Genomic DNA, 27,644 nt, shown 5'->3' with positions numbered 1-27,644 from the left:
ACATCCTGTATGTGCTCTGTGCATGTTCCCTGCTCCTCCATGTAATAGAAGCTGCCAGGCTGCCACCATATACATCCTGTATGTGCACTGTGCAGTGTTCAGTGGATTGTGGGAAACTAAATGGATTTAATAATAAATTACTTTGAGAGAGAACACAGGGCATAATGGGATCTGTGGGCAAGCCTACTGGCCTCAGCTTGAGGGCATAGACTGACAGACATTAGTCTCCACCCACTGCACTTCTGGTGAGAAAGATTTTTATCACTTTCATAACAGAAAAGGTTATGAAAAGAGCTAGCTTCCCTTGGGATCTCCTTCTTTGGTCTGCATCCTCCTAACAATTACAGTTATATTCACACAAGTCTTTTCATGCAGACTCCAAATCAAAAAATTGTTCCGCAAGAATTTGACAAACTCCTCAAATGTGCCTCGAGTTCTCTAGGTAGATTGTTCATGCATAAAGTTGGAAATCTGTCCTTTTGTGGATGTCATAGTGATAATATTGGAATTTCAGCTTTGAAAGTTAAGTTTATGAGCATTTGTTTTAACATTTGATTCAATGTAAAAGATAAGAAAAATGTGAGCCCTTTAAAATGGATGCAGAGAATAGAACGCAAAGTAACAAAGAGAAAAATGCATGAGGCTACTTAGACACTTCAGGATGAAATCAGGGTAGAAACTCGATTCAGAAGGATTTATCAGACATTTAATGGATCCGACGCCAGTGAAAGTGGAACAGTCAAAATTAGCAAGTACATGAAGTACATAGGATCTGGTCAGATCTTGCTGGTAAGGCTAAGCAGGTATAAAGGCAGGACTCCACATACCATATGTACGGCCGACGTATATATGGTGTATATATATACGTCCCCCAAAAACGGCAATGGGCGCACACGTTAGTGTGAATATAGCCTTACTGCTTGATTTAGTATCATTGGGGGTCATTTACTAAGGGCCCAATTCGCGTTTTCCCGACGTGTTACCCGAATATTTCCGATTTGCGCCGATTTCCCCTGAATTGCCCCCAGGATTTTGGCGCACGCGATCGGATTGTGGCGCATCGGCGACGGAAATCGGGGGGCGTGGCCGAGCGAAAAACCCGACGGATTCGGAAAAACCGCCACATTTTAAAAAAAAAAATGTGTCGCGGAGCTTGCACTTACCTTCCAGTGCGTTTCGGGGAAATTCAGTGCAGCAGCGCCACCTGGTGAACGTCGGAGAAACTACCTTTATAAATCCCGGTCGGACCCGAATCCAGCGCAGAGAATGCGCCGCTGGATCGCGAATGGACCAGGTAAGTAAATCTGCCCCAATGTGCATCATTGTGTACATGTATAGATGCTGCTTATTGGGAGTTTGTTGCTTCTCATATATTAAAAAGAGAATATTGGACAAGCTGGGAATTAATGAGACTGTATGTGAATATGGGACATTGTAAAATAGGAATTTTTTATAGCACTTTCTGTAATTAAAGTAGTCAACAGAATAAAGTGCTAAAATATTGTGCAATAAATAATAGGTTTTATTGAAATAATTTTTTTTTTTTTAAATAATAACCAAGCATTGACGGTTAATAGTAATAATGTGCACCTGTCAAGGGAGCAATAGAAGCCACAACTGAAATCTGAAGTCATCAGTGTGAGGTCTATAAATATATGAGGTCTGGCGCCCTCTAAAGCACACTATGTAGTATTACACTGTACAATGCAATATTCTTTAATTTGCCTAATAAAAATTGCACCAAATCCGTATCCCTCCTGATTTCTGGCACGTTTCTCTCTTTTTTTTATTCACTGAAATGTAGCAATTTTTATTTTTTATTATGATACAGGCCATACTGTAATTTTTTTTAAATGATACATTATATGTCTCCCCACTGTAATGAAAATAGTATAGATATCTAGTAAAAGGGTTTCATGTTCGGAGCATATCCTATAGTCCTCTGGAGAGCTGAGAATGTCTGTACAGCACATCCCTGCACCTGGTGTGAGGGGGTGTATGATGTGTGTATAGTGATCACCCTGATGTGTGTTGTCTGCAGCTACATGCTTATTACCCGTGACTCACCTATCTATGTGTCAAAATACGTGTTTCTGTCTCTCTGCTGCTGCGATTGACTTTAAAAACAAAAATACTATTTAGAAAGTGTGTTTTATCACTATTTGATGGGAAAAATGATCAAAAATGTATTAAAAGTTATATACAACATGGTCCACGGATAATGTAGGATGGACAGTATTTGCTAGCTCTACCGAAGCCACATAAAATCTTTTGTAAAGCTTTTCTGAGACACAGCAGATTATATATTCCCCTGCATGCATTAAAGGGGTGTGGGGGGGGATATTAGGTCATTTTTCAATATACATCAATGAAAAGGTCTGCACCGCTAACATATAATGTAAAGTAAAGCCTCCTGGTTCAGAAATGTCCTTTAGCTCATGAGCTGCCATTCATGCTTCATAAAATGGTAACAAATGGAGGGTCATGTGTCTATGACTAATCTACCTTACGATTGTATTCAGGAATAGTAACATCAGGTCCTGGAAATTAGATTGTTCATGGGTAGTTAAAGGGGTATTGCCATTTCGGCAAATTAATGTTATTGTTTGTATTATAAAAAGTTAAATATTTTTCCAATATACGTTCTGTATCAGTTCCTAACAGGTCTCTAGATCTCTGCTTGCTGTCATTCTATAGAAAGCTTCTACTGTTTAGTGGACAGAAATCTGACCATGGTCACACAGATGCAAGGCTCATTATAACACACACCTTTGCTTAGCCTTTATGATACTAACGAGCCCTGCACCTGTGTGACCATGGTCAGATTTCTGTCCACTGGTAGTAAACGGACAGCAAGCAGAGATCTAGAAAAGGAATTGATACAGAAAGTATATTAGAAAATTGTACAACTTTTTATAATACAAACAATAAAATTAATTTGCTGAAATGGGAATACCCCTTTAAGATCACATAACCCTATATCTCAAGCCATTTAGGTGTTGGGAGGTAGACTGGTCATGGTTAGTTAGGATCACATGATCCATTTTATGGACAGGATTGGCAGCTGAATTTGGGTTTTCCAGTTCAGCAAACTTACAGTATTTTCGTGGACTCTGTCAGGAAATTCTAAGGTAATAAGGAGTGATTACTAAAATGGCCTAGAGGACCTGTCCTGTACACCACAAGCACCCCTCTTTTTGGCATCTGGGTTGGTCTATGAAATAGAAGTCTTTGTCAGCTTTGGGCGGACGTAGACTATCGCTATTATTTGCACCAGATTTCTGACACAACTATATTATTTCCAGAAAACTGGTGGAGAAGGCACATGAATCTCCCTGTCATTTTATTTCATACACTATGGGCGTATCCGAGCAAAGAGCAGGTTGGATGTAGGGCTTTTGGATGGTGGGCCGAGGTGTGACAGCCCTCCCTTTGACATTTACTATAGTTTCCACCAGAAAATCGGCAGAGACTATACCAAATATCTCTACCAGTTCCAATCTGGTGTACAGGTGGAGTTTGTGCCCTTTTACTAAGAGGCCGGTGCCTCTTAGTTAAATTTTATTGCAGGACCACCGGTGGGGGAATTTTAAGACTGGCATTCTAAACGTCAATCCTAAGGAATTCCCCCCATTGTGCTCACCATAGAGCCCTTGGAACATTAACCATAGCTCCCAACCGTCCCGATTTTGACGGGACTTTCCCGTTTTTCGTACCTCTGCCCCGCGTCACGGGCAGCTATGATATTGTCACGGATTCTCCCCCCAGGTCCCGCTGTGTCCCGCTGCTGTGTCCGCATAGTAAATACTTTGAAAGTCTGAACTCACAGTACAGAATGGCTTCTACAGACATCGGGAGGGAATCCTTTTCAGAGAAGTGTCGGGCTTAGCGCAGAGCAGGGACCACGTCATCAGCTTCAGATCTGTCCATATATGGTCACTGCATCTCCTAGGGTTCCCCAGAGCAGACATTGGGAGGGAATCCTTTTCAGAGAAGTGTCGGCTTAGCGGAGAGAGCAGGGACCACGTCATCAGCTCAGATCTCTATCTGTCCATATATGGTCTCCAGGTCTTCCCCAGACACAAGCTCTTTATATAATTAAATTAAATAAAGTTTTGGCCAGGCTGAGATTCAAACCTGGGACCCTCTGCACCATAGACAGGAGCCTAACTAACTGAGCTATAAGCCCAGTGATAGAGAGCTGAGGATTTCTGGTAACTAAGAAGTGTTATCTGCCATTTACACTGTGACACAGACTAATGCCCTGATATATAGAGAGGGATCTTCTCAGAGATTATTATTGTAATTATTGAGACTATTATTATTATTATTATTATAAATTTTATTATTATAATAATAATAATAATAATAATAATAATAGTCTCAATAATTACAATAATCTGAGAAGATCCCTCCCTATATACCAAGGCAGTATATAGTTCTTAGTTACCAAAATTCTCTACTTGTTAATCACAGAGGTTATAGCTCAGTGGGTTGAGGTGCTGTGTTATTATTGTACATGGACACTGCAGGTTCTGGGTTCAAATCCCAATGAGGATAATATTTTTTTTTTTTTTAAATTATGATTTTTATTATTTTTAATATGGCTAAAATTTGGGGCGTGGCCAGGGAGTGATTGGGGGTGTTACGCGTGCCGCCATTTTGTCCCTCTTTCCTTTTCCCAAATGTTGGGAGGTATGCATTAACCCTTTCATGTAGCTGCAATGAGTCACAACCTTTATAAAAAAAAAAAAAACCTTGCATTACATCTATATTTTTTCCGAACAATTTTCCAGCTTCACAACATATCAAGAGAAAATGTAAAGCTCGGTGAGAGCCACTTCCGTCATATTGGCGGCCGCTCCGACAGTCTGCTGTTGTGGCAGGTTGTGATTCATCTTAATGAGAACAAACTTTACATACATTCAGGGATGTGTCTGAGCTTGGAAAACATCAGCTATCTCCGGTGCATATACCCAAAAAATCCTGTGAACTTTAAAAGGCTCTGACGGCGGCATCTCATCAAATGGCTCCTTTGTATTCAGTGTAAATGGCAGGATAATTATCAGATTCACCCCAGTTGGAAAATAACAATGTGAATCGGAGGCGCAGCGAGCGGGAACAGTGGGAGCAGTCCACTTTGCAAAATGAACCGAATCTACTAAGGTCGTACAGAAAATGCCAATATTCTCCAGGGCCTTTCTCCGAACACTTTAATAACATGGCCGCCATCTGGGACATCAGGGAGTCCCAGTGATTACTGATTGCTAAGTCTAGACTTGTTTATGTGACACTAGAGGCCAAAGCAAGTCTCCTGCCAATCTCACATGTGGCCAGAAGTCCTAGGTGCAGCGATGGCTCCAGAAATACATGCTAGATAAGCATCATTAGTGCAAGGAAATAACTCCAGGTGACATAAAGGAAATAGTAAGTAGAGAAGCAAATCTTGCGATAACATTTAGCAAAGAAAAAATTCACAGTGTCCCCTAAAGTCCATTCCCACTTCTTCACACAAAGAAAAACATTTCTATTAAAATCTATAAAGAAGATCTGTCACCTCATATGAAAACTTGTATTTCCTCTTAAATAACCATTTTGTGTTGTGCTGTTCCTTTGTTATTCCTCTTCAGTTTTGATGAATAAATTGACAACAAGTTACCAGTCTCTTTGTAAAAAAATTCTTTTAATTTCACCCTAAATTCAGTTTTTCTTCCTTGTCATATGCTTCCAGTGGAATTATGTGGAACATATTTCACTTTAAAGATAGAAAGTGCTGCATGATGCCTGTATTATTCCATTGTATATTGTCAATTTGGATTAGTTCATCATATATTAAAATTGGATTAGTTCTTCATATACACTTGGATCCTTCTTGTACAATACTCTAGGTAACTTAATGTATTTCATTATTACCTTGTACATATGTTGTATGTGAATATTTTTTGTTTTATTTAACACTGCTCCTATTTTCCTTTCAGGAAGCATCAACAGAGGGGGTAGCCTGCCGACCCTGCTTCGTCCGCCTCCAGCCATGGTCCAGCGTCATCTGGATATAAAACCTTTCCTCCCATTTCCCGTGGAGCCTCAGCCGGCCTTGGGTCTTTTCCCCAGATTCAGCACGGTAAGCTATGATCCTTTACCACAGGAAAAGAGCAATCAGATCCCAGATCTAATTTTTATGGCTCAATAAACTTTATTGCAGACGAGCAGAAAGCCTACAGATCAGGCACATGTTCGGGTCGCAGCCCCATATTTAGTTATGTCACGACTTCATATGCATGTAGGTCTCAAGCTCATAAAGGCAAACAAGGAAATACCTATAATTCAACCAAACAACTAACTGGAAAAAAAAAATGAAAAAGAAGGGGAGTAGGAAAGAAGGGGAGGAAAGAGGGGGGGGGGGGACAAGGGTTCAATCACTACATCTCAAGGGTGGGGAGAGGCCCACTGTTGATGGGTTAGTGAGTCTGACTGTTAAGTCTCCTGGATCCAAGGGAGTAGGGCGGATGAGTTCCTGAATGTCTCCCATTTGTACCAAGTTTTATGGAAAACATCGTATTGGTTGTCTAATGCCCTCAGCTCCTCCATACGTCTAAGCCGGTCCACTTCTTCCACCCATAGTAGTTTAGTAGGTGGAGAGGTGGATTTCCACAATCTGGGGATTACCAGTCTCATTGCCACTATAAAGTGACGCAGAAGACCCAGATCTAATTTTTCACGGGAATGTTTGAAAATGAAACAAGCAATCTGATTGGTTGTTTTAAACAACTGCTTTACTGTATGCATTATAAATTATTGGCTATTATTTGCACTATGGGGAGAGAGACTCCCATACACACCAAATTAAAATCAAGCAACTATCTAATGGTGCACTTTTATCATACGCTGGAGCTAAGAACCCCAGCATATTATGGTGCCCCCATCCCTTGGCACCCACCAGATCTTTTTGGAGGCTCTGGTCTTCTGATAAATCCTGACCTGGCATCCTAATCTGCACAAGGAGCAGGAACACCTGCGCCGGGCCACTGCACAGCCCCTAATCGAATCCTCCCAACCCAACTGGCGTAGAAGGTGAAGTAGTCGCAATTCACCAGCTGTGCACTGTTTTCAGGCGTACAAGCCATGACAAATTCCCCCCAATGTGTAAAAATCTTCCATGATGTTAAATATTTTTATGTAAAAACTACAAAAGGGCTTAAGAAATGATACCTTTATTGGCCAACCAGAATAATTCTATTTGCTGCAAGCTTTCAGGGTACACGGACCCCTTCATCAAATGAAGTACAGAGAGAACAGCACAACATTTGAGAGATACAATGAGATAATTAGTACATATGGTTAGCCAATAAAGGTGGCATTCCTTAAGCGCTTTTGTAGTTTTTACACAAAAGTATTTAACATCATCGAAGATTTTTTTCATTTTTCCTGGCTAACACGATACACGGTACTAACACTTTTCTAAACATATCCTCATACCTATTGATATGTACTTGCTCAAACATTTAAAACATGCAGAAAAAGATGCTTCAGGTCTGTAAATTGAATCCTTGATTGTCTCCCTGGATATATAGGGGGGGGGGGGTGTATCATGGCTTGTGCACGGCTTTTCTGGCTTACAAGCCTTGAAATAGGCAAAATTCCTTGTGTAAAACAAAAAATTTTTTTATTGCCTATTTTGACCAATCACAGTGCAGCTTTCATTTTCCAAGAGAGAAGTATGAATTAAAAACTCACTGACAATTCCAGACAGCCCCTTTACATAATAGTATACTTTGTAGCCTCCTGATTCAGCAAGCGCCCCTCCTGTACACCTCCCAGTGATTCTTGAAGTGAGGCTTCAGCCAAGCTGGTGCAGGAAGACTGTGACGTCAAAGACTCCTCTGCATTAACATAGCTTCAAATGTTCCTTTTTTATTCTAAGGATTCATTGTTTTGAAATAATTCTCCAAATTACAGGTCTTCTTCTACAAGGAGTAAATTGGATTCGCACTGACTTTCTCATCTTATAACCTAAAAAAAATAAGTAGGATAATTTACAACTATTAGATGTTCTGCTTCTAAAGCCTCTGGTAAAAATTAGATTAAGGTGTGGATCCTGAACCCAGCTGAAAGATAAAGCTCACAAAAGGGACTGTCATTACAAACACACATCCAGATAATGAGGACTGCGACACAAGATGCGTGTGATAAAAGCTATTATTACTTGTCATCTGTGATGTCAGCTGCGTAATAAGCATAGAGCTCCAAATAGTGTCTAATTCTGGAGATCAGTATATATGTAAGTCATCTATCTATCTATCTATCTATCTATCTATCTATCTATCGTATCTATCTATCTATCTATCTATCTATCTATCTATCTATCTATCTCATATCTATCTATCTATCTATCTATCTATCTATCTATCTATCTATCTATCTTTCTATCTATCTATCTATCTATCTATCTATCTATCTAAAAGTAGTAGAGTTCAGGTCCGCACAACTTTATGGAACCCCTTAGGAGGGTGGGTGCAAAGCCCACAAAGGTCCTGGCTTGGTCCTTACATAGACAAGAGTTAGTAGAAGCGAGCAGCACTCCAAAAGTCTTTATTGAGGCTACTTGCCGTAACTAGAAGCTGATGGGCCCCAGTGCAAAGTCTGTGCCAGGCCCCCAACTATAATGTATGGTTTATAGTAATAGTCTTTTCATATGGGAAAGTGACACCATAAGGGCCCCCTAAACCTCTGGTGGGCCCTGGTGCGACTGCAACCTCTACAACCCCTCAAGTTACGCCCCTGCCACCCTTTGAACTCGACTTTTGGAGTGCTGCTTGCTTCTTCTAACTCTTATCTATCTATTTATCGATTCATATCTATCTATTAGCAGAGGTTCCACATACTGGAGCTTAGCTTGCATCTATCTATCTATCTACATCTACCTACCCACCTATAGAAAATGCTGCTTATTCTAAATATATTTTAGTTTGTAAACTAAGGATAGCCTAGTGAGAAGCTATTTGTCACTTCCATCTTAGTCACATGAGAGAACTCCAGCTATTAATGGCTCCTATGTGACAAGAATGCTATATAATTAGAGAAACAGGGACACCTATGGGAACGTGAGAATTTTTTTTCGATGTTAAATGATCATATTGACTTTCAGGCTGTTAGAAGACAGCACTGGCCTAGTTAGAGCGTCTGTGACCTCTCTGATAACTATAATACAGGGTCATGGTGATATAAGAGGACTGTGTCATTTGGCTTCACTCAGAGATTTCTGGAAGTCAAACTTATGCTGAAGGTGCTGACATTGAAGACTGAAGACACTGAAAAGAGGAAGATCTTGTGAACTACTGGCAGAGCCGTCTTATTCCCCACAGAGACTGCAGATATATTCCTACAATGAAATCAATTTGAGATGACAACTGGTTTTCTGTTGTCTAAGAGGAGGGCCCTCTCTACAAAGATATCTAGAAAGATACAACCGAAGCTCTCCAAAAGACCACCCCTTAAATCAGACCAGATTTTTATTTGCCATATACAGGCAGTCTCCAGGTTACATACAAGATAGGTTCTTAAGTTGAATTTGTATGTAAGTCAAAACTGTATATTTTATAATTGATGATCCAGACAAAATTTTTTTTTGCCCCAGTGACAATTGGAGTTTCAAAATCTTTTACTGTAATGGGACCAAAGATTTTCAATAAAGCTTCATTACAGACACTATACAGCATAATGCCACCCTCCCAGAAAGGAAACCTTTGGGTGGTCCTCCCAAAAAAGTTAGTATGTGTCTGAAATTCTGTTTCACCAAAACTACAAAGATGGTCAGTTTCATCAGTCAGTCTATTTATTTAGGTGTGGCAGTAAATTTACAATAGACCCCACACCTTGTTGCAACTGCACTGCCCTAGAGGTGCATCCCCTTATATAAGAGGGTCCCCTGCCCCTTGGATACACACTGTGTGGGGTGTACACCATTAATGTTGTCCCTCTTGAATCTCTTTAGCTGTGATTATTGCAGAGTAGCTTGTTCTCTCCAGTCTTCATGAAGTCTGTTATATAGTTACAAATATTGGGGCAGATTTACTTACCCGGTTTTGTCGCGATCCCACGGTATGTTGTCCGACGAGGATTCGGGTCCGGCGCGATTCACTAAGATCGTGCGCCCGAGTTCCTGCATCCGTCGCTTCCTGCACCGAGGCGCCACAATCCGATCGCGTGCGCCAAAAACCCGCGGCAATTCAGGGCAAAAGAGAAATATTCGAGAAACCCGACGAAAGTGCGGTGTTCAGTCCCTTAGTAAATGAGCTCCATTGTGTCCAATACTTAACTTCTTCTCATTGTAAAGTTGTCTGCTGCTGTTTGGCTCTTGGCATTCACAAGATTATAGATACAGTCATTCTAGAAACACTAGGTTCTGTATATAGCACATGTCTAATCGATGTACCCCCACCAGCGAATGATGCTCATCCTTTCTTCATAACTTCATTCTGACTTTTAGCCGGCTATTGAAGGATACAATTGATCCTGTCTCTTTCAGAGGCATTAGAAACAATAAATTGTCTCTGGAAGCTGATGTTACACCAGGGAGAAGATTATTTTTATCTGTTATGGATTCTGCCTCCTATAGGTCACTCCGCATGATCCCCATATAGGCCTCTTCTGCTGTTTATTGGAAGAGAAATAATTTACCTGGGGATTTCTCTTCTGTTCAATGAAGTCAGACATCCCTTATTTACCAGAAAAAATGCTGAAAGGTTATTATTTGAGATACATATGTATAGGTAGATTTTATTCTATGTGACATTTTTCTGCTTCTTTCTTCTGTAGTTCAACTTCAAATAGATAAGCAGGCTAAAGATTAACTATTTCCATACTTAGAAAACCATCCTCTTGATGATCCATCTCTCTAAGATCAGACTAACCAGGGACTGGTCATTAGACACTTTATCCAGTTCCTTTATCTCTCAGCTGTCAGTGGTTACAGGACAGATATCTGATTTACACAAACTGCTTAATACTGGAAGAAAGGTAGAGGGAAAAGGAAACAAGAACATATGTCTTCAGCTACATTCTCACAATGTGTGCACGGTGTACCATAGCACAGCGGGCACACATCGGCGCCAGGGATAGGTAGCGTTGCTCACCCCCACCCCTCTCCATAGTGATGTACAGCGCATGGCGCTGTATTCCGGGGAAATATAGGACATTTCCTATCTTTCTCCTGGCAACGGGACAGTACGGTGCTGCACGTATATACGTATACGTATATACGTCGGCTATATATATATACATCCCCCAAATGGTCGTGTGAATATAGCCTTAATAATATACATTCTACAACATATTACAAAGTTTACTATTACCATCTGAACTATTTAATTTAATTATTTATTTTTTTTTTTAATTTCCATGGTGCTGTACAATCAGTAAGGGGTTCACAAATGCAAAAACAAATACAAAAACTGTACTTCAATCTGAAACAGTGAACTATCTAACATCAGCTGTCCAATGTGGAGTTATATGATGGTAAAAAGTACATACAAGAAACTGGTGGTGCTAGGCTCTTATCGGTAAATAGATATGATGCAAAACTTCATGGATGAAAGAATAAAGATGCTGCACTCACCATAAAAACTTTGTTTTCTATATTTCATCCAGTGATAAAAATAAGACAACAGTCATGAGGTAGAGGTACAGACAGGGGGTTACAATCCACTGCTTGTACCTCTACCCAATGTGGCTGAGGTTATAACCCCCTGCCTTTACCTCTACCCAATGTGGCTGATGTTATAACCCACTGCCTGTACCTCTACCCCATGTGGCTGATGTTATAACCCACTGCCTGTACCTCTACCCCATGTGGCTGAGGTTACAATCCACTGCCTGTACCTCTACCCCATGTGGCTGATGTTATAACCCACTGCATGTACCTCTACCCCATGTGGCTGATGTTATAACCCACTGCCTGTACCTCTACCCCATGTGGCTGATGTTATAACCCACTGCCTGTACCTCTACCCCATGTGGCTGATGTTATAACCCACTGCCTGTACCTCTACCCCATGTGGCTGATGTTATAACCCACTGCATGTACCTCTACCCCATGTGGCTGATGTTATAACCCACTGCCTGTACCTCTACCCCATGTGGCTGATGTTATAACCCACTGCCTGTACCTCTACCCCATGTGGCTGATGTTATAACCCATTGCCTGTACCTCTACCCCATGTGGCTGATGTTATAACCCACTGCCTGTACCTCTACCCCATGTGGCTGATGTTATAACCCCCTGCCTGTACCTCTACCCCATGTAGCTGAGGTTATAACCCCCTGCCTGTACCTCTACCCCATGTGGCCGAGGTTACAATCCACTGCCTGTACCTCTACCCCATGTGGCTGTTGTTATAACCCCCTGCCTGTACCTCTACCCCATGTGGCTGAGGTTATAACCCCCTGCCTGTACCTCTACCCCATGTGGCTGTTGTTATAACCCCCTGCCTGTACCTCTACCCCATGTGGCTGAGGTTATAACCCCCTGCCTGTACCTCTACCCCATGTGGCTGTTGTTATAACCCCCTGCCTGTACCTCTACCCCATGTGGCTGTTGTTATAACCCCCTGCCTGTACCTCTACCCCATGTAGCTGAGGTTATAACCCCCTGCCTGTACCTCTACCCCATGTGGCTGATGTTATAACCCACTGCCTGTACCTCTACCCCATGTGGCTGTTGTCTAATTTCGATCTTTGGATGAAGTAAAGAAGAAAATGTCAAGTTCTGAACAAATACAAAAACTACAGAGTTCTGGAACAAGTGGGGGGAAGACCCTGCCCATGAGGGCTCACAATCTATACTATAATGTAATTCAATATAAATTTTTGTCAAACATTTATTTATGCTTCAAAGTGACTCTGGCGGTTCCTCTTGTTGGATAACACTTATATTGGAATTGCTCATAGCAAAATGAGGATAGCTTTGTCAATACATAAACACTGCCTCGTATATAGATTGTCACTTACTAAACAAGAAATATTGATGCCTGACTGATTAGAAACTTCACTCACATTATTTAAAAACATCCATTACAATTAGGATATTTTCTTAGCAGACAAAATTTGATCTTTGGGGTTATGCAAATGTCTATATTGTGAAGGGCATAGAGAGATGTCAGTAACAGAGCAGGACCGCCCACTGGACTCTTAAGGAAATTCAATCATTAAATTACAAGTTATGCTGGAACTTTATATAGAAACTTTATATTAATTTTACAAAACTTTATATACAATCCTCTTGGCACTATGTTAATATGATGCTTACAGATGAGACTGCAAGTTCATTGTGACAGAATGTAGTACCCTCTCTGTCCTGCAGATGTCACTATTGCTGTCTATAACAGACTATAATGAAAACTGTTCATTATAAAATAATACTTTACAGAGATATAATTACAAATATAATAAACCTCACCTTGACATTTAGTATTGTACGTACCATTATACAGAGACCCCTGATATTCTAGCTGGAAGAAATGTGCTAATTGTCAAGATAATTTGCAGGTATGTAATCATGGTATGTAACGAGTTAATGTCAAATTAATATTTTCCCTATCAGTACAAATAATAATAGTAAATCTTTATGTCTATAGGGCCATTATATTCTGCAGGACTGTACAAATAAAATAAGACATTACAGAGTAATAAAGTGGTCAATAGGAGTGAGGGTCCTGCTCACAAGAGCTTACAATCTATGCATGGTATTGTCCGCATTTGAGCAATAATCCCTTTCTATTTATAACCTAGTGAATGTATGTATGGAGAACACTATACACAGGGCAGTGTTCATGCCTGAGTTAACATGAGAGGTTCTTAACCACTCCCCAAGATCTCACTGGTTGCGGATCTGAGTTCTTCCCACCCCAAAGTCTTCTTCCAGAGGGGGACCTCCTATAGCGTAACCCTATCCTGTCCTGCCACCTGCTGAACACCTCTAGCTAGTAGCCCCTGGTGTCACGTGTGGCACTAGTATGTGCCTGGTGGTAGCTGTCGTCTGGACATTAGTGCACGGTATCTGTCCTGCCATCATGATTAACCCTTCAGCACAGCTGCGGTCACCATTGCGGTAGGTGCACAAGTTATCAGGAGACTACTTATAATCTACAATGAGGAGGATGGGTTGTGGGCTATGTAATTGTCTCATTGCTTATACTGGAGTTGGGCACATCTAACAAAGGGCAATTACTATGACTTGTAGTTGGCATGGGGTGGGGGAATAAACCTAATCATATGGAATGGCATCTTTGGGCTGAGGTTGTTGTGCTAAAATATGCGCTGGCAGTGCCAAGTACCCGCTGTACTCTTTACTTCCCAAGATGATTACAAGGACTGATAAGAAGAGATTGAGTTTTTTTCCCCTCCTTAGATGAGGATGAACTTGCCAGACACGTGAAATTACTGTTATGGTAGAGGAGGGGTTAATTGTTACCCATTTTCTGAAAGAACTTATCAATGCCATGCGCTGCATGTAGTATAGTGATATTTTTAGTTCAGTTTTAGTCTTTGATCTGATATTTTTGGGGGAGAAGGGGTTAAGCAATGTGCGTCAGCCGGATGCCGGAGCGACATTCTAGCAGTGAAGGTGTTAATTGGGTCGTGGTCTTGAACATGATTATTTCTGAGGTTGGAAAGGGCATGCACAGTGCATAGATCCCTGGCAGGGAAGGGGTGGATTCTGCTCTTGGGATGCACTTGGCTTGTGACAGAACAGGCAGCGGCTCTTTGCTTGTACAGGCTGTGGGATGCAGGGATCCATTCAGGAAGGGTAAGGAGGGTACATTGTATCCCAAACTATCATCCAGCTCCGGCATTAGGCTCCTCTCTGTCTCCTCTATCCTCTCCTCTATCCCTCCATCTGTTCATTACGCCTCTCTTTCTCTTTTCACCTTCTGCTGCCTTTTTCTGTCTCTGCCTCCACTTTTCCTTCCATCTTATCTCTTCCCTGAATTCATAGACGGTAACTTTATTCCTCTTTTCTTTCTCCTGCATAGTATACAGTGTCTATATACTTGTGCGCTGTGTGTATCTACAAGTGCTTATCATCTGCGACTCTCAGCATCCCCACGTTGTACTGTACCGTACATGTACAGTATATGGATCTTCCCTTCCATATACTCTTTCCATTTTATTACAGATGAGAGCAGTTGTGAAATGTATTGTGTCTATTTACATAGGACTGCAGGTAAAATCATCATCATGATACCATGCAGTCAGCTCTGCTACATCTGTATGTAAATTAGTCATACTGCATGCCCAAAAGCAGAATATTACTAAATGATTGTAGATTTGTGCATATTATCACTAATATCAACTTTGTATTTCACAGACATGTAGACACTAGAGGGCACTGCTTTATTGTGAACTTTGCAGAATATTATATATTAAATATTTGCACTAATAATAATAATAATAGTTAGTAATGTAATATATGTTGAATAAAACCTGCTGGAGGCAAAATTACACTGAAGACTGGTTTTCTAAGGGTATAGGCATCTCAAGGATGATCAGTATGTATAATATGTTGAGCAATCAAAAATCTGCATAGATAAGGGGGTGGGCTTCTCAAAGAGGTGGTCTTTATGGGTGATTGCACAGTAAGCATTGTCTATGTTATATTTCATAATAACGTAACCACTAGAGGGCATTGTTCCTCTATGACCCTAAAGACCTTTATAATAATAATAATTCTTTATTTACATAGCACCTACAGATTAAGCAGCGCTGCACAAAGCATGACAAATCAGTCCTTTATATAGAATTATATAGAAACAAAAAGTGCAAAACCCCCAAGTAACATATTGGGGCACATTTACTTACCCGGTCCTGCGCAATCCCCAAGGTGCGATCCCCGACAAGAATGCACAGCTGCCACGATTCACTTACATTGTGAGCCCGAAATCCTGCATGTGTCGCTTCCCCGATCAGGTCCGCGGAATTCACTTTCTAATTCCCTGTGTATGTAAGTGCATTATATGCGACACAGTTTTAAAATTAAATCCTGCGGTTTGTCCGAATCTGGCAGATCGTCCGACCCTCCCCCGATTTGTGTTGCATGAAAGCCGGTGCGATTGCGGCACAATCCGATTGAGTGTGACACAATCCCCTTTTAAATCCCTGTCCCGGTGGCGCGATCCCCCAAAAAGTCGGAAAACCCAACGGAAATGAGGCAGCGGGACCCTTAGTAAATGAGCCCTATTATATCCTTTTCTTTTTGTAGAAATCAAAGTTTTAGGATTCAAAAATTAGAAATGTGTGTGTGTATAAGGTATATAAGTGTACTGGGCCTTAGTCTACTATGCAATCGAACGACAAATGACCATGGTGTCTTTGGTTGCAGGACACTATTTCTGCATTCTGCATTATGAATACTCTCCAATAGATGTTGCTTGGCAGTATTCATCAATAAATTATTCATTATTGATTATATGGAGGATGAGACATGTAGCACTCATGATGGGGTGCTTGACATACTGCTGTGCTTGCCACTGGTTTACAAGGTTCACAGTTGTAATGGTTGTCCACTTTAGCAAAAAAATTATTGTTTATGTTAAAAAATTGTTATTGTTATTGTTTACAGTTTGTTAATATACTTCCTGTAAGAATTCTTCGAGGTTTTCAAGATCTCTGCTTGCTGTCATTCTATAGGTCATTTTATAAGTTTCATTGATTACTGCCTGGGGATAAAAAAAAAATGGTCCGTGATCATGTGATTTCAAAAAGGTGCACGGCTCGTTATATCACATAGAGTAATCAGAGATGTGTGATATAACGAGCTGTGCACCTGTGTAACATCACATGACCAGGGATATAACGAGCCGTGCACTTCTGTAACATCACATGACCAGGGATATAACGAGCCGTGCACTTCTGTAACATCACATGACCAGGGATATAACGAGTCATGCACCCGTTTGACATCACATGACGAAACATATAACGAGCTGTGGACTTCTGTGACATCACATGACCAGGGATATAATGAGCCGTGCACCTGTGTGACATCACATGACCAGGGACCGGTTTTGTGTATATCAGTTTCCTGATGAATGAGATCTAAGAAACCATGAAGAATTGATACTGAAAGTATATTGTACAACTTTTCAGTACACTAATAATATCAATTATTTTACAAAAGTGGAGAACCCTTTTAAGTGCATGTACACCGTGTGGCTGATGCCGTATCATGACCCCTATGTGTAACCTCACCCTAAGGCTCATTAACAATTAAAATAAAGTTGGTCATACTCTTGAGGCACATTAAAAATGCTGCTCAGGTAAGCAGTCCACGTAAAGTATCAGGTACCTAAATCTTACTTTGATGCTGATCTCACCCAATATCTGCAAATTGGGGGGGTCAAAAGGCTGCCATACACATTGTATGGGCTGGAAATCATATCTGCAAATTGGGGGAGTCAGTAGGCTGCCATACACATTGTATGGGCTGGAAATCATATCTGCAAATTGGGGGAGTCAGAAGGCTGCCATACACATTGTATGGACTGGAAATCACTGATGTGAACATATATTTTCCCACTCTCACATATAAGGACAATAACATAAGACACCAATAGAAGAGGTTGTAAATCTTTTTTGCAAAAAAAAAAAGTGAGTCTGTAAATAGTGCCATAGGGGGCCCATTTATCAATCCAATTATGCCAGTCTTCCATCTTAATTGCAGTTCTACACTGAATACCATGTTTATTACACCCCCTAGAGTCACTTTTCCCAACACCTGTAACATTTGTATAGTTGTCAGAAAATGGGCTCAAGTAAATCTGTTGGCAATTTTGATTATATAAAGCTACAGTGTTAGTTATTGTCTCTGGAATCTGTGTAACCATAGCTTTGTTTGGGTTGTTAGTAGCAGCATGGCTGTAAAAAAAATATGCATTTATATTCCAGGATTGTTGCTGGACTTGGAATATTCTGGTACACTGATATGTAACATCTCTTCAATGAAAACAGCAGGGCCCCTCCCTCTGAGTAATTGTAGTATTTAAACAGAAGCCGTTACAATCGAGGGACTGTGCAGCAGTACACTGAATAAATCTCACACACCAGAATGCTCCAAGTCCAGCTACAATCCTGGAACACAGACACTTTTTTCACAGTCTTGCTTGAAGGCTTAGGGTGCGTCCACACATTCAGATTTTCAGATGCAGTTTTTGAAGTCAGAAGCAGGTGTGACTCATAATGGAAGAGAACATATGATGGAAGGGTACTACTACTCCGCTTTTTTCACTCCACTCCTGGTTTAGACAACAAAAAATGAAAAACTGAGCAGGTGAACACATCGGGGGTTATTTACTAAGGGCCCGATTCACGTTTTCCCGACATGTTACCCGAATATTTCCGCTTTGCGTCGATTTTCCCTGAATTGTCCTGGGATTTTGGCGCATGTGATCGGATTTTGGTGCATCGGCGCTGGCATGCACTCGACGGAAATCGGGGGGCGTGGCCGAACGAAAACCCGATGGATTCAGAAAAACCGCCGCATTTTAAAAAAAAATGTGTCGCGGAGCTTGCACTTACCTTCACTAGGAGTACTTGAGTGCGTTCCGATGCTCTTCAGTGCAGCAGCACCACCTGGTGGACGTCGGAGGAACTGCCTTAATTAATCCCGGCCGGACCCGAATCCACCGCAGAGAACGCACCGCTGGATCGCGAATGGACCGGGTAAGTAAATCTGCCCCATCCTCTCAATTTAGGGCTCCCTTATTCCGGGCTTATTTAAGTTCCGTTCAGTTTTTGCTTTGTCCTGAGCTATGTTCTCTGTGTCATGTTGAATCATGTTTGTCCCTGCATAAAACACAACGGGGCTGATGTATTGTGCGCCAGTCTTAATGATCAGTGCACCAGAAACCTCTTAGAGATTCTTACCAGATGTTTGGGCTGGCATACATTTCAGCTATATTTTTTTGCACCAATTTTTTGGCGCAGTAAATAGTAAATTTGGCTGAACAAGGCAAATGACTGACCCTGACCTGCCTTGTTCCCTACCCCACCTTGCACCCATTTTTAAAAAGTGTTGCGGGTGTCACAAAAGGAACATAAATTCCCAATTTCCATAGAGTGCGTCTGTAAGTGCAACTGTTTCATGCAATGTTTGTCAAAAAATGTTACACAGGGCAGGATACATTGACCCCACTAACTTTCATTCACTTTACAAGTCCTGCCAAACTTTCACCCAGGAAGTAGCTTTCTTATACATTGCCCTACACTTTGTTATTACAAGTTTTTTGGTTGGGTACTATTTGGACACTATAAAGCACCCAAAAGGGTGAGGGCATTAATAAATAGTACTACGCAGGGCAATAAAGGGAAATGAAAGTGCAAACATTTCCCAGGGATGTAAATGTCTGTCATCGCATGTCCCCAGATGGAGACACGTTGTCCACTTCACATCCCATATAAGAATACAAGACTTAAATAAGCAAACAAAAGAAAACACAAAATAGTAAAATTCTCATGTTTTTTTTTTCCATTTTATTTCAATGTATCAATCCAAAGAGACTTCTGCTTAATCTGCTATTTCCTGACTTGGGAATTGTTCTGAATTTGACTGCTTTCAGCTGCACAATTTGAATAACAAGAGTAGAGATAGTGTAGTGGATTCTTACTACAAGTCTGTTTAGTGGCCTTTTTTATTTTGTGAATTATTATACATGCATTTATCAAGTGTTAAAAAACTGAAACAAAAAAGCCTCCATGAATATTCTGTTCTTTGAAAAAGAGCACCACTGCCTCCAAGAAAAGAGCCAAACAGCAAAATGTTGCATTTACAAGTAATTCAGTATGGACGGCAAAGTAACATCTTCAAGCATCATTTTTTTAAGCATAGAATAATGTTAAAAAACTTTGTATGAATTTATCAATCTGTTTACGATGGGATTCTGTCTTAAAAAACGTTTTCAAGGAACAAGCAACCACGGTATATGCGTCCCCCATACACGTCAATGGGCGCACGGCACCCTACGGGAGTGGTACGGTGCAGCACACATATTATTTTTGGGCTGGGTTTTTTTCCATACATTGTAAGGGCACGTCGGGTGGATTTCTGATGTTTCCTTACAACATAAGGCACAGACGTATGCATATACAGTGGGATACATCGCCTGGTGACTTCTCCTCTCACCTTATATGGACAGTGACATCACCAGCCACCTTCCCTCCTACTGAGCGGTGTATCCGATAAGCAGACGTTGGAGGTCGTTTCATCCGCTCCTCATAAGCTTCTATTGACTCTGCTGGGCATTTTATGAGGGAACCAGATATAAAGATGCACTTTAGCTTGCTACGTCTTTCCATCCTGTCTTTTTCAAAGTATACCGTACATTGTATACTGGTCGGATGGAGACCACAGTATATGTCAATGGGTATGCTCAGGGTATACGGCAGGAGCTTTCTCAATGTCTACACAGAGCTTATACCAAAAACGTGATGTGAATCTAACCTTAGGTGTCATGACCAATTTATATGCCGATCAACTTCCTAAAAATAGTGCATGCCATGCTATATATAGAAGTGGCTACTAAAAGGGGAATTGTTCTGCCCCCAAAATTTACCAATGTCCTCCTAATCTTTCCTTCTTCCAACTATGACTGTAAGCCGTGATGCAAATCCACAGTTTTTTTGCTGTGTCTAGAATGACTGTGAAATATCCTCTGTGGTTTATATGACAAAGGTTTTACTAGTTAAAACCTACTCTAGTCTGTAAGTATTTTATTATTGCTTGATCTTCTTTTTACCTGTCGATACCATATGTCATTATATTGCTGGCATTTCATTGCCCTCTTAATTGTAGGCAACTATCTTAGCTGATTCCCATGAGCGACAGAAGAAATGTTTGGGCAGAAAAGTCTTATAAGTGGTTAATAGAAGGTTATAAATATATTATGATGCAGCAGTATGCTTCATTACTCATTCATCGCTAGGAAAACCTTTCCCTGTAACGTGAGCAGCAGAAAATAACCCATTTCTTAAAATACTTGATGAAAGGTGAAAAATGGAGCCTTGGAAGAGACTCGGATAGTACAAGTTGAAATGAAGGTTGTTTAGGTTGTGTCTAGCGAGAATACCACAATAAATGGAAGAGTATGATGCAGCGTTGATTATACGAAATGGAAAAACTCAAATCAGGGGAAGCATGCTTTATTATGGGATAAAACAAATGAGCAGCGGGATGAGGTTGGCGTGAGGTGCCAGCGCTGTGATCCTGAATAATACAGTCATAATCGTGCCGCATTGACATAAAAACGTGTTTGATGAATTGAGAGTCGGCACGACAGGTGGCAGCAGCTGGGGGTACACTCCACACCAGGCACCACTGTCCTATTCTCTAGTCACAGGTTTCTGCACTGTTTTAATGTCACATGAAGTACAATGATGAGATTTTGAAGGATTTGCTTCCTCCACACAAAGGAAGGAAAGATTCATTTGTATATAATATGGATGTGCAAGATGAGAATTCGAGGCCCGAAGGGGAAAAATATTATAGCAGTCGTAAAACAGACATGGGAACGTGTTCTCCGGTTCTTTCCCAGTCATGTGAGGTCCTGACTAGGAGACATTCTTAACACTTATTGAGACCAAAACAAGAGATAGCCTTGACTTGTGGATGACTTTGTACGGTGAAACTCGAAGCTTCTGGCTCCAGTACAAAATCTGTAACTGAGCCATTGATCTACCACGCAACGCTTATAATATTAGTGGCTTTTTTAGAGGCAGAAGGACCTTTGGACTTGCATATCAGGGCATAATTGCACCCCCTGCACCACTATAGATATGCATCTGGTAGTATTGTAGTGCAAGCAGTCCCCGGGGTACGTACAAGATAGGGTCCATAGGTTTGTTCTTAAGTTGAATTTGTATGTAAATCAAAATTGTATATTTTATTTATATTTATTGTAGTTCTAGACAAATAATTTTTTTTGCCCCAGTGACAATTGGAGTTTCAATTTTTTTTTACCGTAATGGGACCAAGGATTATCAATAAAACTTCATTGCAGACACTTTGCAGCTGATTATTGCAATCTGGGACTATAATAAAGCATCCAGAGAGCTTCACCAGAGGTTACATGGGGCAGAGGGGTCTGTCTTTAACTAGGGGTCGTCTGAAAGTCGGGTGTCCTTAAGTAGGGGACCGCCTGTATACTAGTATTGTAGTATAGGTAAAGAATGCGTATTGCACTGATTTCATATGAGAAAACGTGTGGATCTCATGGCTACAATTTCACTTAAAGGGGTTGCACCCCAATGCAGAGCATAGGCAATAACAATCAGATCCGACCACCATAGCAGGGATTTCGTTCCTACCAACTAATTGTATGATAGGATGAGTCCTGCCACTGCATTAAATACAGTGTCAGAAATTGACGAGCACAAGGCTTGGGAATATCCAGCACTATCATCCACTGACAATGTCAGAGACAGATAAACGCATGCTAGGCAGTTTCTGCTGCCCACATGGAGTGGTAGATACATGCTGAACCTGCTGCTCCATCATCAGTGAGATCAGGCCCCATTTTCATCATTGCTGAAGGGTCTCAGGAGTTGGCCCCCCTTTTTCTGTGGATAGGAGATAACTAAGAAACTTGGTACCACCACTTTAACGTTTCATCATGATGCAAGGTCCAAGCGTTACTATGCATCAAACCAGACATTGAGATTTCGAACCCACCTAATTGCATGTTTATTTATAGGAAATAACTTTCATGACCCAAAATTCAGTATAGGAATTGTCTCCACATTATAGCGGAACATGTATAGACATTATCCTTTAGTCCAAGAGAACTGACAAGATTACTGTCAGATTTTTTTAAGAGAAGTGTATGGAGAAGATAGGTGAAGGTTATTTAAGATGTTGTATTTGTTATTTTAACTGTTTTATACAACACTAAAAACTATTCAACTTTTAAGATATGTGTATATATATACACTCACCAGCCACTTTATTAGGTACACCATGCTAGTAACGGGTTGGATCCCCTTTTGCCTTCAGAACTGCCTCAATTCTTCGTGGCATAGTTTCAACAAGGTGCTGGAAGCATTCCTCAGAGATTTTGGTCCATATTGACATGATGGCATCACACAGTTGCCGCACATTTGTCGGCTGCACATCCATGATGCGAATCTCCCGTTCCACCACATCCCAAAGATGCTCTATTGGATTGATGCTCTATTTCTTGTCATGTTCAAGAAACCAGTCTGAGATGATTCCAGATTTATGACATGGCGCATTATCCTGCTGAAAGTAGCCATCAGATGTTGGGTACATTGTGGTCATAAAGGGATGGACATGGTCAGCAACAATACTCAGGTAGGCTGTGACGTTGCAATGATGCTCAATTGGTACCAAGGGGCCCAAAGAGTGCCAAGAAAATATTCGCCAAACAATAATACAATACCACGACCAGCCTGAACAGTTGATACAAGGCAGGATGGATCCATGCTTTCATGTTGTTGACGCCAAATTCTGACCCTACCATCCGAATGTCGCAGCAGAAATCGAGACTCATCAGACCAGGCAACGTTTTTCCAATCTTCTACTGTCAATTTCGATGAGCTTGTGCAAATTGTAGCCTCAGTTTCCTGTTCTTAGCTGAAAGGAGTGGCACCCGGTGTGGTCTTCTGCTGCTGTAGCCCATCTGCCTCAAAGTTCGACGTACTGTGCGTTCAGAGATGCTCTTCTGCCTACCTTGGTTTTAACGGGTGGCGATTTGAGTCACGGGTTGCCTTTCTGCCAAACCAGTCTGCCCATTCTCCTCTGACCTCTAGTATCAACAAGGCATTTCCGCCCACAGAAATGCTGCTCACTGGAAGTTTTTTCTTTTTCGGACCATTCTCTGTAAACCCTAGAGATGGTTGTGCGTGAAAATCCCAGTAGATCAGCAGTTTCTGAAATACTCAGACCAGCCCTTCTGGCACCAACAACCATGCCACGTTCAAAGGCACTCAAATCACCTTTCTTCCCCATACTGATGCTCAGTTTGAACTGCAGGAGATTGTCTTGACCATGTCTACATGCCTAAATGCACTGAGTTGCCGCCATGTGATTGGCTGATTAGAAATTAAGTGTTAAAGAGCAGTTGGACAGGTATACCTAATAAAGTGGCCGGTGAGTGTATATATATATATATATATATATATATATATATATATATACATATATATATATACCAGTATATATTGATTATAAGCAATGTTCTGGAAACTATTTGACTACTTTTTAATTGAAGAAAAATAAGAAGTGAAGGAATGAATAATTGGCGCCTGGGCCAGATGGGTATTATTATATTAATTGCAGGCAAACCTCATTATTCCATCTATTTTAAGTACAAGCTTTGTATTTATAGACAAGACACAATGTTTATATTCACTTGACTTTCTTATGAAGAGAAATATACCAGAATCCTAATGCCGGCAGTGTTTTATGATGACGTTATGGAGATTTATGTAAAGCAATTGTTATAGCATATTGTTACACTGCCATCAAACATTCACCCTATCTAGAATCATTGCAGTTTTTTATGCGCAGTGTGAAAACTATCTGGAGAATATATTATTTTACAAGCATCAATTACTAGCAAACCCGACCTGTGATTGGATGTGGATTCCATTCTCAATGACAATTTACAGAATAGTGATATAAGCAGCATATAATTTCATTATGTAATGTCATTGGAGTGACATTCCCTGCAAAACCAATGAAGGGGGAGAGGGAACATGACATTTGTCTGAAAGCAATACTAAGGACACGGAGCAAATGGAAACAGCACAGGAGCAAGTGCCAATTCTTTGGGCTGAGAAAAGAGCCTAAAAACAGCCATCTGTCTAGTTCATGGTATCATTAAATTTATATGTGTATTATCTAACCTGAATCCTGCTGCATTTTGCTCCCCTCTACTCTAAAATCGGCCTCATATACACAGATGGACCCCTCATTGCCTTTATGGACGTGTTGGTCTTAGATATAAAAGGTATCTGAATTTGGACCCAAAAAAACCCGTAAAATGAGACCCTGTGTGGTTTTATTATACTTGTCCATCAGGTCAGGTCCTGGATAGCCATGAGCGAATCATCAGATTCACTTTGTAGAAACTTTGTGCAATTTTTCAAAGGATTCGGTTAGGGTCTGAGGGGGGATCAGAAGAGTCTGAGGTAAAATTGTTCTTGTTGGCCACAGAAACCAATCAGAGCTCAGTTTTCATTTTATAAACAGCTGTGGGAAAATGAGAGCTAAGCTCTAATGGGTTGTCATGGGCAACTACAACAATTTTACCTCAGACACTTCTGATAAATCCCTCTGAATCTTTTCAGTCATCTGTCCTGGAAAATACAAAACCCTAATAGTCCTCTAAAACAAATTGTTTGATGGAAAGCTCTAGTTTCGTTAATTCTGTGCACATTTTTAAATTTTCCCTTTTTAATTTTCTGTAGCTTGTTCCCCATGTCCTCCCCTTTGCTTGTTTTTTAATGTTGCTTTGGAAAGAAGAGGAGTCTAGACCACAAAAAAACATATTTACATCAAAAATTGCTCTAATAAAATATACATCCTTGATGTTGATATATACAGGCGTTAGACTAATAATGCAGCACACACTAACAGTACACAGCGGAGTATCACCTGTTGTACATTAATGTCAGCAGCGTTAGTAATACTTAGCTTTCCATAAGTCCTCTAAAAACAGCAGAACAACAAAACAAAATCACATGTGATCACACCAAATATGAATATTGAAAACAGCAATGTCCAAAAACATTAAGTCCGACCAGAATAGCTCTGACCACAGTATCGTAATCCAAACCACTGCAACTTGTAACATAGAAAAAAAGAACGGTCTATCCAGCCCTAGTCAAAATATCTTTGTGCTTGGTTAGGTGAGTTGCTGTCACAAATCCCTTGTGAAACCGAGAATCTCATCACCTGGAATGTTCTATATTTTCTCTAGCCCTAAAAAGGGCAGTGGCAGACTTACCCTAACAAGGGTCTTGTCCTAGAAGGCCCTATTAAGCAGGGTTATGCCCTTACTTATTCATAGGGCATAAACATGGTTTTATCTTAATCTGAAGATTAAAGCCAGGAATTTATTCTTTGTAACTAGGAAAACCCTTCACTAACCTGACAGTTAAATAGATGCCAGCCCCTAAGTACAGGTGACAGCAGGTCGCAAATCTGATTGACTATACTATGTGAATGGGGGTTTCTTAATTCTATACCAGATGTCAGGGAATAAGGGTCGGGCACGGTGAATATCAACTTTCAATCCCTTTATTCCTAGAGGGATATATCGTAGAGATGTTTGGCTGACCTGAAAGCCATAAAAATTATATTAATGTCAACTTGACCTGATTTTCATAGGGTCACCTGCAGGGTTAAACATATACTCGCTGCTACCTGAGGCAAACTATGAAAGGATGTCTCCATCAATCCAATGCAATAGTAATATATCATGTTATTTTTTAGAATGTGAGTTCTTCTAGCAGTCTCACCCCTCTGATGACATCAGGTGTGAGGAGACTATGGGGGTCATTAACTTACCCGGTCCTGTCGCAATCCAGCAGCGAGTTGTCCGACGAGGATTCGGGTCTACCAGGTGTCGCTGCTGCGCCGAGGTCCGCCGAGGTCTGCCGGAGTTCACCAACCTATTCCTGGTGCATATGAGTGATTGATTTGCGACACAATTCATTTTTTAAATTCCGCTGTTTTTCTGAATCTTGACGCGAAATCCGATCGCGCATGCCAAAATCCCGGCAGAATTCAGCGCAAATTGGAAAAAGTCGACGAAAGTGCGGCTGCAGAGCCTTTAGTAAATGAGCCCCATTATTTCTAATTGTCAGGTCCCACTCTGCAGCATGTGACAGTGACTCTGATGCTGCTGCCGCCTTCCAGCAGTTGGTGCTGTGGGAGGCATATGGCTTAACTTGCCTCATGGCTTGTGCATCCTTGGTCACCTGATCATCTAGCATGTATATCGGTGCCTCCCTATTGTCCTCTGACACCTGTATTGGATCAGCAAGTTGGATTTCCACATGTATACCTGTTCCTGCTAGCTGGGAGAGATAGATGTTGGCCAGTATGTGGTTGGCTTTTACCTTCTCTACTTTTTGACACATTTGCATTCTTGCACATTGTATCCTAGTTTACATTATTAGAATCCTATAGCCCCTAAGTAGATGTAGGCCATGATTTCAGAATCCAAATCAATATCACCATACCGTACTTAAATATTCATCATTGTTCCCAGACCCAAACATCTGACCTGTATGTTAGCTATTGTTTTAGTAGTAATATTCTGTGTATTTTTGCTGCATTTTTCAGCAGTGTAACTTGTAGGAATGTTTAATTTCTTTTGTAACTCTGCATTGTGCCATTCTGCTGTTATTCCTTCTATAATTTGAAGAATAAATTGACAACTGGGTGGTTTGTGTAGGTGGAGTGTCCTTGTCCAATCAGTGCAGATATTCACAGGCAGGTTACAGACACTTCCCTTTGACAACCATAATAGTAACACCCATGAGTTATCAGAAAAGATGATCCATTGTGGTTATTTTATGCAGATCATAAGACCTGTCAGAAGAGGTGACAGGCTCACTTTGAATCTAGT

The 27,644-nt window shown here is 40.9% G+C and overlaps 1 protein-coding gene across 7 annotated transcripts in view; it reads left to right on the top strand.

The window, feature by feature from the left end:
- The window catches only part of ZNF385A (zinc finger protein 385A), a 222,076-nt gene that overhangs the window by 143,126 nt on the left and 51,306 nt on the right, over positions 1-27,644 (top strand). For 5 of the 7 annotated variants that reach the window (XM_072134675.1, XM_072134674.1, XM_072134673.1 and 2 more), the window contains one exon: positions 5,979-6,121. In XM_072134675.1, coding sequence (XP_071990776.1) covers positions 5,979-6,121 — 143 coding nt within the window. Of the gene's footprint in view, positions 1-5,978; positions 6,122-13,929; positions 14,105-14,633; positions 14,804-27,644 lie in introns of those variants that run through there. The other 2 variants (XM_072134679.1, XM_072134678.1) reach the window with 2 other exon arrangements.

Source organism: Engystomops pustulosus, chromosome 2 (genome assembly GCF_040894005.1).
Source record: "Engystomops pustulosus chromosome 2, aEngPut4.maternal, whole genome shotgun sequence".
Classification (NCBI taxonomy): Eukaryota; Metazoa; Chordata; class Amphibia; order Anura; family Leptodactylidae; genus Engystomops; species Engystomops pustulosus.
This window is presented reverse-complemented; position numbering and strand designations above follow the sequence as displayed.